The sequence below is a fragment of the Rhinoderma darwinii genome, chromosome 4 (assembly GCF_050947455.1).
Source record: "Rhinoderma darwinii isolate aRhiDar2 chromosome 4, aRhiDar2.hap1, whole genome shotgun sequence".
NCBI classification, from domain to species: domain Eukaryota; kingdom Metazoa; phylum Chordata; class Amphibia; order Anura; family Rhinodermatidae; genus Rhinoderma; species Rhinoderma darwinii.
This window is the reverse complement of record NC_134690.1, coordinates 348,001,155-348,017,850: the sequence shown is the minus strand read 5'-3', so window position 1 is coordinate 348,017,850 and position 16,696 is coordinate 348,001,155. Positions and strand designations below refer to the sequence as shown.

The following is a 16,696-nucleotide window of genomic DNA, read 5'->3' as shown; positions in this document are numbered from 1 at the left end:
ACCCATCAACGGAAACCAAACACTAATCAACTTAGGTTTGATCTGCATTAGGGTTATATTGTGTGGCTTCAAAGGATTACATAGCCGTTAACCATCAAGCGACAGCTGAAGTTTAGAGGAATACATTAAGTTGCAAAATCTCACTACAAAAAGTCAATGTGCAGCCCCAGCACTATAAATATATATAGAATTTCAAAGAATTTTTGGACTAGGTCCAGACAAATACACTATCTGGCCAAAAGTATGTGGTCACTTAACTAGAACATCCCATTCCAAAACCATGGGCGTTTATATGGACTTGGGCTCCCTTTTCTTTTTCTTGGAAGGCTTCCACAAGATTTTGGATTGTGCCTAGAAATTTGTGCCCTTTCAGCTAAAAGAGCATTTAAGAGATCAGGCATGCTGGATGAGAGGGCCTGGCTCGTAATTGGCGTTCCAACTCATCTCAAAGGTGTTCGATGGGGTTGAGGTCAGGGCCCTTTGCCGGCCACGAGTTCCTGTACACCAAACTCGTCACACCCTGTCTTTATGGACCTCGCTTTGTGGACAGGGGGCACAGTCATCCTGGAACTGGAAAGGTCCGTCCCCAATGTTCCCAAAACTGGAAGTCTACAATTTACTAAAATGTCTTTGTATGCAGCAGTACTAATATTACCCTTCACTAGAAAGAAGATGCATAACCCAAACCTTGAAAAACAGCTGTAGAACATCATACTCCTCCACCAAAAGTGAAATGTGATTAATCACTCCAGATAACACATTTCCACTGCTCTAGAGTCCAGTGACGGCACTCTTTACACCACTTCAGCCGACACTTCGCATTGTGCATGGTGGTGCAGCTGCTCAACCATGAACAGTTCTTGTGCTGATGTCACTTCCAGAGGCAGTTTGGAACGCTCTATTGACTAATGCAACAAAGCACTAGACGGCCCCGCTCTGTGAATTTGCGTAGTCTACCGTTTCGTAGCGGAGCTGTCGTTTCTCCTAGATGCTTCCACATCACAAAAATAGCTTGTGGGTCCGCCAGAACACTTTTTCAAGTGAAGGAAAATGTATACTGCACAGTATATGTTTCATTTGCATGGGGCCCTATGGGTAACATATGCCACTGTATGCTATATAGTGGCATATGTCGGGGCATTAAGTTCGGTGCATACACCAGGAAAATCTCCCAGTGTATGTGCCGAACGTAACGCCCCAACGCAATGTGAACGAAAGTACCTGGAGAAAACACACTGTGTGTGTGAATGAGAACCTACACTTTACAAGGACATTCCAATACTGGCCTCTAATGTGGCATACAGTAGATGCTCACACATGGATTTGGAAGATTATTATATTGAGAAAAAAATTCAGTAAGGCAAAAAAGGATATCATGCCACTGGTTTACCACAGTCAGCTCAACTAGAACAATAAAGGCAGAACCCAAGTTGTTGAAGTTATTCTTGCAGTATTTGCTTCTGGAAAAGGAAGAGTCCCTCAGGGCTTTTGCTCCGCAATCCTGTGCATAAGGCTCGGTGGAATTTTCAGGAAAGAAATGGATTTTGTTCTTGAAAACTTCCATCCCGATAATGGCAAAAACATAGTAAATAGTCTAAGAAAAAATATATAATGTTATTACAGCCACAATGCAGCGTATCTCAACTACAACAGGATGACAAACAAATTGCGTGTGTTTTTTCTTGCCGTGCAATTTCTTCCCCTGATTTAGTTTTGACAAATCTACTCCAAAGTATCTACATAAAAATTAGATACAAATGAAAAGTATATTTATTGCGTAAACATAGAAATAAAAAGTTAAAAATACATACTAGGATAATACCGCAAAAAGTCAACATAGTCGGAAGGATGTTAATCAATGTGTTCATGATGACTCGGAACCTACAAGAAAAGAAAGAAAATCGTTTAGGAGGGGTTCAATCTTACACCTTCTGACATGTCCTTGAGACCGTCTCATCAGCAGGGGGGGGGGGGTCTGTGCAAATAGTGAGGGAGCACTGTTCCCCTTCATATTCTGAAGCCTTGTGACCCTCACCAATCACTAGTAGGATGCCCTCCAAGTCTGTAGTAACGGAATTGCATGTGCTTTGCAGTCTCACTGCAGTGAATGGGATGTTACAAATACAGACTCCGAGGTTTTCAGATCTCAGTCAGAAGATAAAGAGCATCGTTCTAGTGAATGGTGGGGGTTGACAGGGCACAGAGCCCCACCGATGACAACTCCTGAAATGTTGCAGTGATCGGTCTATCCAGAAGATGCCTAAAGGTGAACCACTCTATGAATTTGTCATGTCACCAAGCAACAGATGTTTGTTTACCTGTGAATTGGACTAATGGCATGTGATGGCACAAAGCCAAGAATTAGTAATACCTCTGAATGCTGTCAATGATCCTAATGAGACGGAGAACACGAAGAATGAAAACGAGGTCTAGAATCTCTTGACTGTTGTACAGACTCACTGTGAAGTAACAATATTCAACAATTAACGGTTAGTTCAAATATCCAAAAATCTCCCAACCAATACTCCCAATTGATAGAACATTTTAACAGAAACACATATTCTGTATAGTAATAGAAGACTTAATCATAGGTCAAGTGGTTCTCTAATTTATAGATATTTTCTATAAAATAATGTATTATTTTTATTATTAAACAAGCACTGAATGTGCCCACACATAATAATGGAATTGTAATGTAGGTTCCACACCATCTGTTTCTCGGTGATTAAATCTTAGGAACCATGGCTGCCTAAGGTAGCCCAATGTATCATCCATGGACTCAATGGGCCTGATTTATCAAAACGGTCTAAGGCTTTTTTGCATTTCAGCTCGTAATACAGTGCACAAAGCAGTACCATATTACGCAGGCTGTGAGTTAGGCATTGCAAACCCCGTGTCGACCTAATCAGATTGTCGTCCTCTGATCGTAACATACACAAAACTGACAGACACGTGGAGAGGAGATGGAGAAAAGGAAAAACTACAGAAAAATACCTGGTGACCAATGACAGTTTCCTCTAGCCTTCAAAATGTTGGCTAATGCTGTATACTTCACATCCCCAGTTGCAGTTGGAAGAGCAGCTCTGGAGCACAAACTGCTGCTCTAACAAATGAAATATTGTAAACCCTAACACATTCTCCAAGCGTATTAATTTGGGTTGTACAGTACAGATATTGGCTGATCTTTTAAAAAAATCAAGCAGTGTCACATTTACCAAACATAATAAGTGGTGGGCAACTGGTGGCCTGTGGGGCACTCCCCTTCCCAGTACTGCTGCAGTAATTATATATTTTTAACTGTCTTAGAGGAGGCATAATCAGTGCAACAAGCAGGTGGCAGCATCAATCAGTTATACTGCCGATGGAGAGACCCACGAGAGAAGACAGGAGCCCAGAAGAGGTAAACATATTACATTGGGGAAGAGGGCTGGGGATGGCACTGTACATGGGGATGGGGCATGTAGTTGACACTGGTAATAGGAAGAAGTCATGTGTCTAAGACTATAAATGGGTGGGATGTGAATGGAATTATTTGGGAGCTCAATATTGGGGCACATTTTGCCATTATGCATGAGGTGCTTAGGTTGCCACTTTATTTGTACCCTGGACCTGGCACTGTTCGGGATGGGGGAGCAAAACTCAGACTTTTTATTGTACACTGTGCACTACAGACTACTGTCCTTCTGTCACATTGTATCTGCCGTCCATTTTGCTGCATACCATAAATAAAGTTATGAAACATTCAAACAAATTAGTGATCAACTAGCCATCCTAAGAACGATAGAAGAAAAGACTATAACAACGTCGAGCAACACTGGATAAGCTGCTGCACAAAAACTAAAAAGACTGAACCAATGTCTATTACAAAATATAATCTGGCACTCAAGGCATGAGAACACGTAGATAAATGTACACAGACCTGATTTCAGCGCCGTGTTCACGGTTGTAGCAATTAGAGCAGCAATGATGATAAAGGTGTCAAACCTTACAAATGACAAAGACACACAGTGAGGACAATGAAACTACTGAAACTTCATCTACGATGGGCTGGTAGGAGAAGTACAGATTAATGTTTATAAGGGAAAAGGGTAGGAAGGAAAAGTGTGGGCATCTTAATAAAGATATATTTTTACCCCCATTTTTCCTTCTTACCCTTTCATTTATAAACATTTAGTTTACTTTTGGTGGTGTACAGCAGGGCATAATACAAGAATCCAAGAGAGGAGGCATTTTTTCTTGGAAGTACAGATATAGCCAATGTGATATCACACAATGAAAGCCATTGAAACAAAATTACATTAAAAGTTTCTAACACTATTTAGGCTATGTTCACACGGAGTATTTTGGGGGAGGAATATCTGCCTCAAAGCTCCAAATGGAATTTTGAGGCAGATATTCCTCCCCCAAAATACTCCGTGTGAATAGCAATGATCGCGCCGTTTTTCGCCCGCGGCCATTGAGCGCCGCGGGCAGAAAACACGCTTTCTCCTGCCTCCCATTGAAGTCAATGGGAGGTCGGAGGCGGAAGCGCCCGAAGATAGGGCATGTCGCTTCTTTTTCCCGCGAGGCAGTTTTACTGCTCGCGGGAAAAAGACGCCGACGCCTCCCATTGAAATCAATGGGAGGCGTTCTCGGGCCGTTTCTGCCGAGTTTTGCGACGCGGTTTCCGCGTCAATAAACTCGGCAAAAGACCCCGTGTGAACATAGCCTTAATGTGTTAAAAATCAAGATTAAGATGGCTACATCTGTAAGGAACAAACTATATTGGTGTCTTTATTTCTTCTGCCTTAGGCTAGAGGACAACTGAAAACTTCTGACTTTGGTATCTTGTGACCGTCCTATTCAATATGAATGTATTTAGCAGTCAGTGTATTATGGATCCAACACTCCCTGAAAGCTGTTGTCGACCCAACCTGTGTGTACTCTAAGACTGTCACACAACAGTATATACCCATTATGTGTATATATATATATATATATATATATATATATATATATATATCTCAATTGAAATTGATAAGTTCTACGACGAGGGCGTTGAAGACTTACATTGCATGAAAGTCACATAATTTAACCCGAGTTACATAACACCGGCGATCAGTGATCACCAGCGGAGTCCGCGCCTGGCTTTATATCTCTCCTACAACACAAAACCTCTGCAATTCCTGTTTCTGTAACTTCAACAAGAGATAAATAAAGAGTTCTCTACACTATTTACATCAGATATTCTCTTTACCAAGAGGTCTAGTGCTTTAATTACTTACAAAACGTTGTGATTTATGTAGTTGTCAATGCATATGATCAGGTAATATGTCACCCTCTGTGATGGCGATACAGTGTTTGTATTTTTGTTCAACGGTCCTTTTTTCTTTCCAATAATAACCCCAAACTTCTAAACAGTATTGTTTTTTATGGGACTGTGCGGAACCACAAAGTGTGGTTTATACAGATTAGTATATAAAAAAAAAATCTTCTGTCTCTTGTATTTCTTTAGTTGTTGGCATTTGCATAAATTTTGCATAAATAAAATATTGTAAAAAATTAGCAACCCAACAATTTTTTTTTTAACTTTTATTATCCTATACATATACAGATCGATTATGTTGACATAGAAAAGTTGAGATTATTTCGACATTTTATTAATGTTCATTAGAAAGTTAAAGTAAAGCAAACCTACCAATTCCAAAACTGGCTCTTTGCAAAGAACGATTTGGGATCATATGTGTAGAGTTTAAGAAGTATCTCCAGGACATAAAGGGAGAGGAACACCCACTCTGCATTGGATATTAATGGGTTTTTGTCATCCAGGGCAATGAAAATGGCATTTACCAGAATGACGACATCAAAAGCATATATAAAGCCTCTGAAATAAAAATAAGAATCAGCACGTCACTTTTAAAAACAAGCCACAGACAGGAAATTACAGAAGCTATTATACTTACTTATGAAGGACAACCCTCCGGATGAAGCGACTTGCTGCACATCTGTACAGGTGAGGCATCCAGCACTCAAATGGATGCATTCGAGCCTTCATAGTGATAACCTGGATGTTCAACAAGTCAGCCAAGCGTATAAAAGCTTCTTTTCCTGAATCGATAGAAACAGATCACACCCATAAGTGTTGAGGAAGCTGAGATATGGGGAGTTGCTTGGAGCTGGTGGTCACTGTCGATTTTCTTTTTCTCTTTAGTAAAGTGGATATTTCACTACTTTTGAACATTGCATTGCTTTACAATGGAGTAAAGGGGATGTCCGCTTCTGATAATCCCTTTTTTGTTAGTAGAGTGCCCCAACCATAAGCTGATCACAGGGTGTCCTGCTGCTAGGACCCCCAGTGATCAGCTGTAATTTGTTCAATTCCCCCTACAGCAATAAAGCATTACACAGTTCCCATTCAAACCAATGAGCTATCCATGTGAAGCATGTAAATACTGGGCCTCCAGAGCAAGAGACATTATTTGAGGCAGTTTTCTGGTTTGGCCCTGAACATCCCCACCACCTCCATTAATGGGGTTTTGCGGAACTTTGATATTGATGGCCGAACTTCAGTATAGGCCATCATATACAGATTGGTGGGTGTCCGACTCCCAGCACCCCAACCAATCAACTGATTGAAAAGGGTCGAACAGCGCCACTTTACCTTTATTGTTTACAAAGGACAGCATTGTACATTTAATAGTGGCTGTGCCCAGTATTGCAGCTCAGGGAGGTGAGGGGGTAGTTTACAGAAAAACATATACACATATGTAGCACACACTCCTTGAAGGCCACATTTGTCAATATCCCATAACACTGTACTATGTGCATCCTCCACGGGGGTCATAGGCAGCAGTGAGGAAAGAATTACATGTTGTAATAACAATTTTATAGAACATGTTAGATTTCGGGAGGAAAATTTAGTTGGATTACGGTGGTATTATTGCCTAATAACCATTGAAATTAAGATTCATAGACAACTTTGTCATGTATATGACCACAATGCACTGTATTAAAAATGGGTGCAATAAGTAATGTAGAGGGCATCCGTTACATGTAGAATGTTTTGTTTTTTTCTCTTTAAAAAGGAGGACTTTGCCCAATGAATGTGGTAATAGTTAACTTCCTCAATTTATTAAAAGGCATTTGGATGCCAGTTTCAAAAACAGGACTTGTTTTCCACATTAGATTACTTGATATGAGTGTTGCCATATCTGGAGTCAAGAATTATTTATTTCTTCTTACAGGAGGACAACTGATAAGGAGATTACTAGGATTTTATTGCTGCCCGACTCTGGACCAACACAGCATTAACATACTAGGTTCAACTAGATTTCTTCAACCTTTCTAGAAAAGCAAACAAGGTCTGATGCACATAGCCGTATTGCGGCTCCGTTTTGTACAGAGCTGTAATAGGTCTCCTATTCTAGTGCACGGAGCTTTTACTGTACCTCAGTTTGCCTCTTATTACGGAGGTTATTTGTCAAAATTCATACAATAAATAAATTAATAAATAAATGAAATGCCCCATCGGATGCAGTATGTATGGAGGAAGAATTGCTTCTAAGGGAGAATAGGTGCGTACGTATTGCACTCTATAGAGCCTCTACGGCTTTGTGTGCAGGAGGCCTTAAATATGGCCCTATTCTTAAAAATAGATAAACCTGTGACATTGCATTATTGAAAACAAATCATTCATCCTCACCCACATATCTTTGGTTCTCTTCCTTAGACACTCTTAGGAGAAGTTCTCTGTGGGAGTTACTGATGTCTGGTGCCACCAACTTTACTAATTTTAGCCATGTGGTTTCTGGAATGACAAATTCTGATCCTTCTTTTACTTTTAGTGCGTTATATGCATCTGCCATCTTGCGACGCTTCATATAAGCCAATTTACGAATCTCATTCTGAAGGACACATCATGGTTAATATGTCATTAAATCAATTAAAAATGTAATTAGTCTGCAATTGACAATATTAAGCCTAGAATTTACTTTTTTTCCCACAGTCTTAATTCTTTGTCTTGTTTGCATTTGAAAGCAACTCTCCAAATTCTAGGTAGCTTTTACCCTATTTCGGCAGGATAGGGTGACTAACGTGCATTGCGGCCTACCGACTCTCCCCCAGTCAGCAGATGCCATGGGAAAGAAGGTATCGGCATTTTGGATTTCATATGCCTGATCTTTTGTTCCCACAGGAGATAAACCATTCCAGCCAGATCTGGCAGCGGCTTATTCTCTTCTCTCTATTGAAAAAAAAAAAAACACCCAAGCACGCTTCACTATGGAAGGGGGAGGACCAGAAATAACACAAGTTCAAATGTCACCTTGCGTGTAGACTACTGTAATATATAAAACTAAAAATGCATTAATTTATGAAAGTTAGGAACCGTGCAACAGTTCAACTTCTTCCTCTGCATCACTCAATTATATTCTCCCAATCTTTCTCATCATCACCAGTATCAACCTTCACAATGATGAATCCAGGCTGTCGAAAGGCTTTGTGAACTGTCTTAATAGAACTACAATAGTTATCACGCATCCCTCATACACTGGTCAACGGAGGGAAGCGTGGCACAGCAAGAAAATAGGACATGTACTATTTTTCCACGGACTCTTCACACGCTGCGTTGAAACAACGGCCGTGTGAACGGCCCCATTGAAATACATGTGTCTGCGTGACGGCCGTTGTTTTAACAGCCATCACATGGACATCTACAGCGTTACACGCTCGTCTAAATGAGCCCTAAGTGGTACGGTCATCTTTTTTTTTTCCAGTAGGGGACGCTTGGCTTATGACACCTAAAACATAATAACATTCTTTTACATTTTGGTTCTTCAAAATTTTGTCAAATGTAGGGCCTACAGATATTTGGATTTTGACTTTTGTTTAGTCCTGTAAAAATCCAATAAATTTACACCATCATTATTCCTATTATTAATAACAACAATAACAATGATTATAAAAATAATCTAAAAAAAAAAATTGATTAACCTACCTTTAAATGTTTTCTGTAATTGTTGTATACAACAGCTAAGAAGACGGACATGAAAATATAAGTATTCAGAATAATGTACGCTATAAAGAAGATTGAATACCACCAGTTGTAGTCATAAGCTGGCATCCTAGGAAGTGGACAGAAAAATGTACACAATGTATAGAACAAATGGAAATACAACATAAATAGGAAAATTACTTGAAGTAAATACATCACTGTGGTTAAGCTGAAGGTTAAGGTGAACAGCTCGGTACATCAGAAGTGTAATTTTTATATGATAATACAGTAAGCAGTAGAACATTAGGTATATTTCCTTAAAAGCTATGCACACCTTTGAAAACGTTTTACATTACTTTATTTTTTTTTACTTTTCCATTTTTAAACTTTAATGTACTGGCATATATCTATATACAGATAGGACATACCTAAGTATGCCATAACAACAGGAAATATGGTCAGATAGCCCTGGGGTCCTTCAATGGACCCTGGGCTGTCTGCCCATATATGGTATGTCCCTCGATCGTACCACAAGGATTCCCGGTGATGTGATCCAAGGGGCATCCCCCTTCTCATTTTCCCCTTGAATGCTGCGGTCAGCTTTAATCGCGGCACTCAAGAGAATAGCAGGGGAGATCAGAGAAACCTTAGAGCGCGGCTGCGACTGTGAAATACAGCCATTGCCTCATTCGACAAGTGTGCGCGCGCAGTCAGCATGGTGCTGCACTAATGAAGTTAGAACATGGGGGTGTTTTGTAGTGCGCCCGCCATGGTATGTCTTTAGTGCTGACGCTCATTAGTGCAGCACTGGCCGCATCACATCATGCTGACCGCACGCGCACACTTGTCAGGGGGGGGGGGGGGGGGGACAATGGCTGTATTACACATGTATTACACAGCCGCAGCCGCACTCTAACTACATTCATGTGTTACAATACTAAGCTTTGCAGCCGCACAGCTTAGAATCGAAATACATGATTTAACGGTATTGAACTGCTTCAGATTGCACGGCATCGAAATAGTATTGAAATTTCGATGCATCGTGCAACCCTAGTTAGCAGGTCTTGCGTTTCTCTGACACACAAGATTTAGCAGTTACCGATCACATCTAAGTTCATAACTTAGATGTGATCGATAACAGGTGGATCCTGCGTGACCCGCTCACACGGAACTGGTCAGTGCAGCTGACCTGATGGATACAGGTTTCTGCGCTAGATACAGCTGCTCTGTATACAGGATACAAAGCAGCTGTATCTCAAAAAGTAAAAATAATTTTTATAGGAAGTAATTAGAAAATTGTACCAAACACACGGATACATATTTTTATTGAAAAAAAAAACCACAAAACCTTTTTAAAGGTGTACATAGCCTTTAATAACGTCACATAAAACCCAGATTCATAGATTATACAATAAAGTATTTTTTAGTTTATTGCAAAAATACAGTACTTACATGATATCAGGACTGTTAGCAGTAGTCACCAACACATAAAGATTAAATACACCTTCAAGGTAGTTTTCAAAGTAAGGTTCCCTTTCAGCTGTTAAAAGTTTTCTGGAAATAACACAATATGATAAACCATTAACCAATTCAGCTACTCAGCCAGACACAAGAACAAAATGCCATAGAAGAGGTTGAATCCAATCTAAACACTCCTCTGTGAGATAAATAAATCAACACCACAAATCTCACTAATGGCCCTTTTACATGGGCCGACGATCAGGCAAACGAGCGCCATTTGAAGCGCTTTTTCCCAATCACTGGCCCATGTAAACATGGCAGCGATCCGCCGATAAACGTGCAAACGCTTGTTTGTTGGCTAATCGGATCTTTTATACTGCCTAAAAAATGATAGTTTGTTGGCAGCACATCTACCCCTGTTTACATGGAATGTGATGCCGACAAGATCCAAACTGTATGGGGACAAGCAATCATATTAACAAACATTTATCCCCTTATAGCAATGATCATTGCCTTATGTAAATGGGGCAAGCAAGCGCTGATAAGCATTTCATTATCGTCGCTAGTTGCCTGTGCAAAACCACACTTCTTGCCTTCTAGTTCATGGAAAATTGCCAATTCTGGATACAATTGTACCAAATTCTCAAATGGATAAAGTAATAGGTCAACAGATCTTCATTATGGGTAAATCATACATTTCCAGAAAAAAAAAAAAAAACAGCTTACAGATCAACTAATATTTTAAAAAAAAGTAGTAAAAACTTTCTGTTAATTGCGACGGAACGATCTTAAAAAACATGATCCTATGTCTTTATTATAACATTACAAAACAGGACTAAGCATAATCAAATTAAACCAAAACTTTACCTGCTTCCTAATAGTTTTTGAGCCATGAGTGAAAAAATTAGGACGCTGAACATGAAAAGAAGGAAGACATAGAAGATCTCAGGTAATGTGTTTCTGATGCTACGAAATGCTCGACGAATCTGAAGAGGATACAGTAAAAAACATTATAAAGAAAATCCCCATGTCTTACTTGGAGCCTATGAAAAATACAGTTTTGTAGGCTATTATGCAAACGATAGACAGATATAAACGGTGGTATATACTTTTCTGAAGGGCTCCTATGGTAACTTTTAGATACCCTTCACTTCATTGTATTTTAGGTCACGAAGACATAGGGATATAAGGAGACTGCAGATGAAGCAAATCACTTTTATATTGGTTTGTGTCCCTTTAAACCAGATGTAATCTTTAGAATGAATGTACACCTTTTAAGACCATGTTCCAATTTGGTCAAACATTCTATCCCCATTAATTTCTAAAGATATATCTTTATGGCAGTATGAGCTTCATTTTTCAGACATAGAGATCCAAACTCCCTGTAGACAGAGTTAAATTATAAATTTCTGGAAGCCTAAAGTCACCAATAGGGGGAGCTTTGGAGCTTATTGCATACAGTTTTATCATTGCGTTCAATGTAGTTAGCTTGATTTGGTGGCTGCAGACAAACAGAATTTCATAATTTAATTTAGTCCATTCAAGCAACTTAGAGCTTTGTATCAGAGAAACAGTGCTTTGACCACTATAATGTTGTATTAAGAAATAATCAAATGTATCAAGAAATTAATAACCCCATTAGTTAAAAAAAAGGTGTTCAAAGGTGGACGTGAACTTTAAGATAGCCACAACACAGCCCCATTTTTGTAGTTGAGAAATAGGCAATTTAGGAGTATACATTAGAAAATCTGTATTATGATGGCTCAATCCTTCCATTTGGTCATAGAAAAGGGAAGGATTGGATGCCTTATATATCTGCAGGGATACAGGGATCCTAGTATGGTCACCTCAAGGATAGGACACTACAAAAAAATAAAAGTAGACCAGAAAAACTAAATCTTACCTGTCGACTTTCAGCGAAGTTAACCAGGTAAATCGGACGCAGTACTCTAGACCATCGAACACTGGTTACGTGAGCAGTAAGCAAAGATCCATAGATAATTAAGTCTATTAAGTTGAGCTGTGCAAAATAAATATTTTTGGGAGTTACTGTTGTATATATTATACGAAGATATTTCCCTTTATGTATTTTGAGAAGTTGAACAAAATGTTTTATTGTTCTATAATACAGTATTATATAAATTTGACAAAGGTATTCCAGTTAATAAGTCATAGATGTAAATGTTATCTACAGAGAATACTATAATTATTTCACATTCCCAAAAGCGGAGCATAGACAAAATAATTGTTGGGCAAAATTATGGTTAGGAATTGAAACGTGCATTAGAAACTCAAAGGGATCGTCTGAGGTTTGCTTTCTTTCAGCAACACCCGCACCAATTTTAAAATTGAAGTTGGGCATCACTGCAGAGAAGATAGGACATACCAGTCACTAAGGAAACTGGTAAAGATTTCTTCTGGGCGATTTTCTCTAGGCAAAATTAAAAACAATTTGGCGGGAAATGCGGCATGCTTCACAAGTGGAGCTACGTTTTAAAGTGCACCTGTCACTAGGTCATATAAGTTGACCTGCTTTACGGATCTGAAAGGCGCTTTCCCCATGATTCCAGCACCAATTTCTTTTTTCCTGGACCTCCCTTTTCCAGAGATATGGTCAACTGTTTTGTTGGCTCCCTGTATGCTAATTTGCTATAGTTAGCCAACAGGGCGTGAACTACCCTCAAGCTGATTGGTCAGCATCAGAGGCAGGGAAGCTAGCTCCACCCCGTTTGCTAACGACAGAAAATAAGCCTATAGGGAGCCATATCTCTGGAATGGGGGGGTGGGGTCAGTTTTCATACACATTAGATTGTCAGCAGAGTCTGCAAATGAAATATCTAAAGTCTGAGGACAGTTTAAAGGGAATCTGTCAGCAGAAAATTGCCTACCCAATAGGCCCCAGTGTTTTGTAGGCAATTAAAAACTCTTTAGCACGCACTTATTTTTATGCTACAATTCCAAATGTTTTTTTTAGAAGATCACTGTTTTCATTATATGCAAATTAGCTTTAAGTGCTACCCTGGTGGGCTGTTCCACAGGAAGTGCTCCTCTTTTCGCTAGCAAACACATCCCCTCCCCTGGACTGACATCACCAGAAATATTCACCAAAATCTTGCGCTTGTGCTGTTGCCGGTCACTATGGTGCATGCGCAATAGGCTCCCTGCTCTATCTATTGTGTTGTGCTAGAGCAGGGAGCGTACTGTGTATGCGCCGTAGTCAGAGGTAACAGAGCAAGCATGAGATTAGAGTAAATAGTACTGTAACGTAACCATAGGTGACGTCATTTCAGAGAAGGGCGCGTTTGCCACCAAAAAGAGGACCACTTACGGGAAACGGCCCACCCGGGTGGCACTTGCAGCAAATTTGCATACAATAGAAAAAAACTCTATTTTTTCAAAAACTACTTGGAATTGCAGCAAAAAAAAATAGGTATGTGGAAAATTGTCTACCAAACGCTGGGCCCATTTGGTAGGCAATTTTCTGCTGACAAATTCTCTTTAACCCTTTCAGGACCAGACTAATTTTAGTTTTTATGCTTTTCCTCCCCTCCTTCAAAAGGTCATATCACTTTTACTTTCGTTGACACAGCCATATGAGGGCTTAATTTTTACGGGACAAATTGCACTTTCTAATGGTACTATTTAATATTATGTGTGATGTACAGGGATGCTTGAAAAAATTCAGAATGGGGTGGAATTGGAAAAAGACAGCAGTTCCGCCATTTTCTTATGGGTTTCTTTTTTTTAGGGTGTTCAATGTACGGTGAAAATGACACATTGCCTTTATTCTGCGGGTCAGTACGATCACGACGATACCAAATTTATATAGTTTTTGTTATGTTTTAGTACCTTTTCAAAAAAATGTAGTTTGAAAAAAACTTACATTTTTTTGCATCGCCATATTGTGATCTCAGTAACTTTTTATTTCTGGGTACAGAGCTGTAAAAGGCGTCTTTTTTAAAGAGGCTCTGTCACCACATTATAAGTGCCCTATCACCAACATAAGGAGGTGGGCGCTATAATGTAGATTACAGCAGTGCTTTTTATTTAAAAAAACGATTTTCACCACTTTATTAGCGATTTCAGATTTATGCTAATGAGTTTCTTAATGCCCAAGTGGGCGTGTTTTTACTTCAGACCAAGTGGGCGTTGTACAGAGGAGTGTATGACGCTGACCAATCAGCGTCATGCACTCCTCTCCATTCATTTAGGCAGCGCATAGGGATCCTTTTAGATCACTATGTGCTGTCTTTTACTAACACATTAACAATACTGAAGTGTTTAGACAGTGAATAGACATTCCACGGGATGTCTATTCACAATCCCTGCACTTCGTTACTGTTTCTGTGGTAGTTACAGCAGAGCAAGCGTAATCTCGTTGTAACCTGTTGTCGACAGCGTAATCTCGCGAGATTACGCTTGCTCTGCTGTAACTACCACAGAAACAGTAACGAAGTGCAGGGATTGTGAATAGACATCCCGTGGAATGTCTATTTACTGTCTAAACACTTCAGTATTGTTAATGTGGCAGTATAAGACAGCACATACTGATCTAAAAGGATCCCTATGAGCTGAAGAAATGAATGGAGAGAAGTGTATGATGCTGATTGGTCAGCGTCATACACTCCCCTGTACAACGCCCACTTGGTCTAAAGTAAAAACACGCCCACTTCGGCATTAAGAAATTAGCATAAATCTAAAAATCGCTAATAAAGTGGTGAAAATAGATAGTTTTTTTTAAATAAAAAGCACTACTGTCACCTACATTATAGCGCCGATCTCATGTAGGAGATAGGGCACTTATAAAGTAGTTACAGAGCCTCTTTAAGTGCAAAGATGTAGTTTTTATTAATACCATTTTGGGGAATGTTGGATTTCGATCACTTTTTATAAATTTTTTAAAGCGGTTGAAGTGGCATAAAAAAACCTGTGATTTGGCAATTTTTACCTTTTTTCCCGCTATGATGTTCACCCTATTGGATAAATATTTTTAGTTTGGGCATTTTCGGTGGGGATACCTAATGTGTTTATGTTTATTATTGTTTATTTTTTTTATGTGATCTAAGGAAAGGGGGGGGGGGGTTTAAATTATTTTTTTTAACTTTAATTTAGCCCCATTTGGGGGCTTGAACCTTCGATCATTAGATCACTTATGCTCTAGACTGCAATATCACAGTATTGCAAAAAGGCAGGTCTCAATACCAATCTTCCTATAGAAGGGCTGGGAGCATTCAGAAGGCTCCCAGCTGCTAGAGGAATACACCGGCTCATGCGATCTTGCAGCACGGGAGGCGGCGACCGGCCCCCGAAGTGAAAGGGGCAGTAAGAAACACTCAGATGCCAGTGGTCACTTCTGACACCGACATCTAAGGGGTTAAATGCTCACGATCAGAAATTTTTCTGATCCCAAGCATTGCCCCTGGGTCCCTGCTGTATAACACAGCAGAGACCCGGCGGCTATGGCGCCTGCTTTGCTTATTAGCAGGTGCCATATTTAAATACCATTTCTGGACGTAAATTGTCGATGGATCATCCCTTCTCCCCTCCCCATAGTAGTGAATAAGGTCTGTCCATACAGTGTTCAATTAATGATTTATCTGTATACACAGTGCAGCAGGGTGTGTGTGCTTTAGGCCTAAGTCACACGAGCGTATTTCACGTCCGTGTTATGCGCGTGAAAAAAACGCATGTCACACGGACCTATGCAAGTCAATGGGGCCATTCAGACATTGTGTTTTTCACGCAGCGTATGTTCAATGCGTGAAACTCACTGCATGTCCTATACTTGTGCATTTTTTGCGCATCACGCACCCATTGAAGTCAATGGGTGCGTGAAAATCACGGACAGCACACGGACGCACATCCGTGTGCTGTGCGTGATTCACGCAACAGTTGCTAAAGAAATGATGAGAAAAAGAAAACCACCTCCTTCACTTTATTTTGCCGACGTAAATAACGGATGACATACCCGCGTAAAAACCGCAGACAAGCACCATACACTGATGTCACACGGAACTGCAATGCAGGAAAAATGCGGCATTTTTACGCGCGCAAAACGGACACGTTCATGTGAATAAGGCCTTATGGCAACTGAAACGAACGGGAGTCAACTGACAGAGAAATATCATAGATTATTACAGTCATACAATATAGCCCCTCCCCCAGAGACCAGGGAGTTACAGGTGAGATGCATGTAGAGACTTATCTATATGTATAGTGTACTATCCTGACCTATTTAGGTCTCCAGCAGCACAAAATAACTGT

General features: G+C 39.9%; 1 protein-coding gene across 1 annotated transcript in view; it reads right to left on the bottom strand.

Annotated features, from left to right (window-relative positions):
* LOC142761289 (two pore channel protein 2-like) overlaps window positions 1–16,696 on the bottom strand; it is a 32,835-nt gene that overhangs the window by 9,428 nt on the left and 6,711 nt on the right. Inside the window, exons 5-15 of the mRNA XM_075864478.1 lie at window positions 12,336–12,452; window positions 11,300–11,418; window positions 10,424–10,525; window positions 8,975–9,101; window positions 7,682–7,883; window positions 5,943–6,087; window positions 5,678–5,863; window positions 3,920–3,984; window positions 2,372–2,459; window positions 1,812–1,881; window positions 1,375–1,594 (exon numbers count right to left, since the gene is read on the bottom strand). Coding sequence (XP_075720593.1) covers window positions 1,375–1,594; window positions 1,812–1,881; window positions 2,372–2,459; window positions 3,920–3,984; window positions 5,678–5,863; window positions 5,943–6,087; window positions 7,682–7,883; window positions 8,975–9,101; window positions 10,424–10,525; window positions 11,300–11,418; window positions 12,336–12,452 — 1,441 coding nt within the window. The remainder of the gene's footprint in view (window positions 1–1,374; window positions 1,595–1,811; window positions 1,882–2,371; window positions 2,460–3,919; window positions 3,985–5,677; window positions 5,864–5,942; window positions 6,088–7,681; window positions 7,884–8,974; window positions 9,102–10,423; window positions 10,526–11,299; window positions 11,419–12,335; window positions 12,453–16,696) is intronic.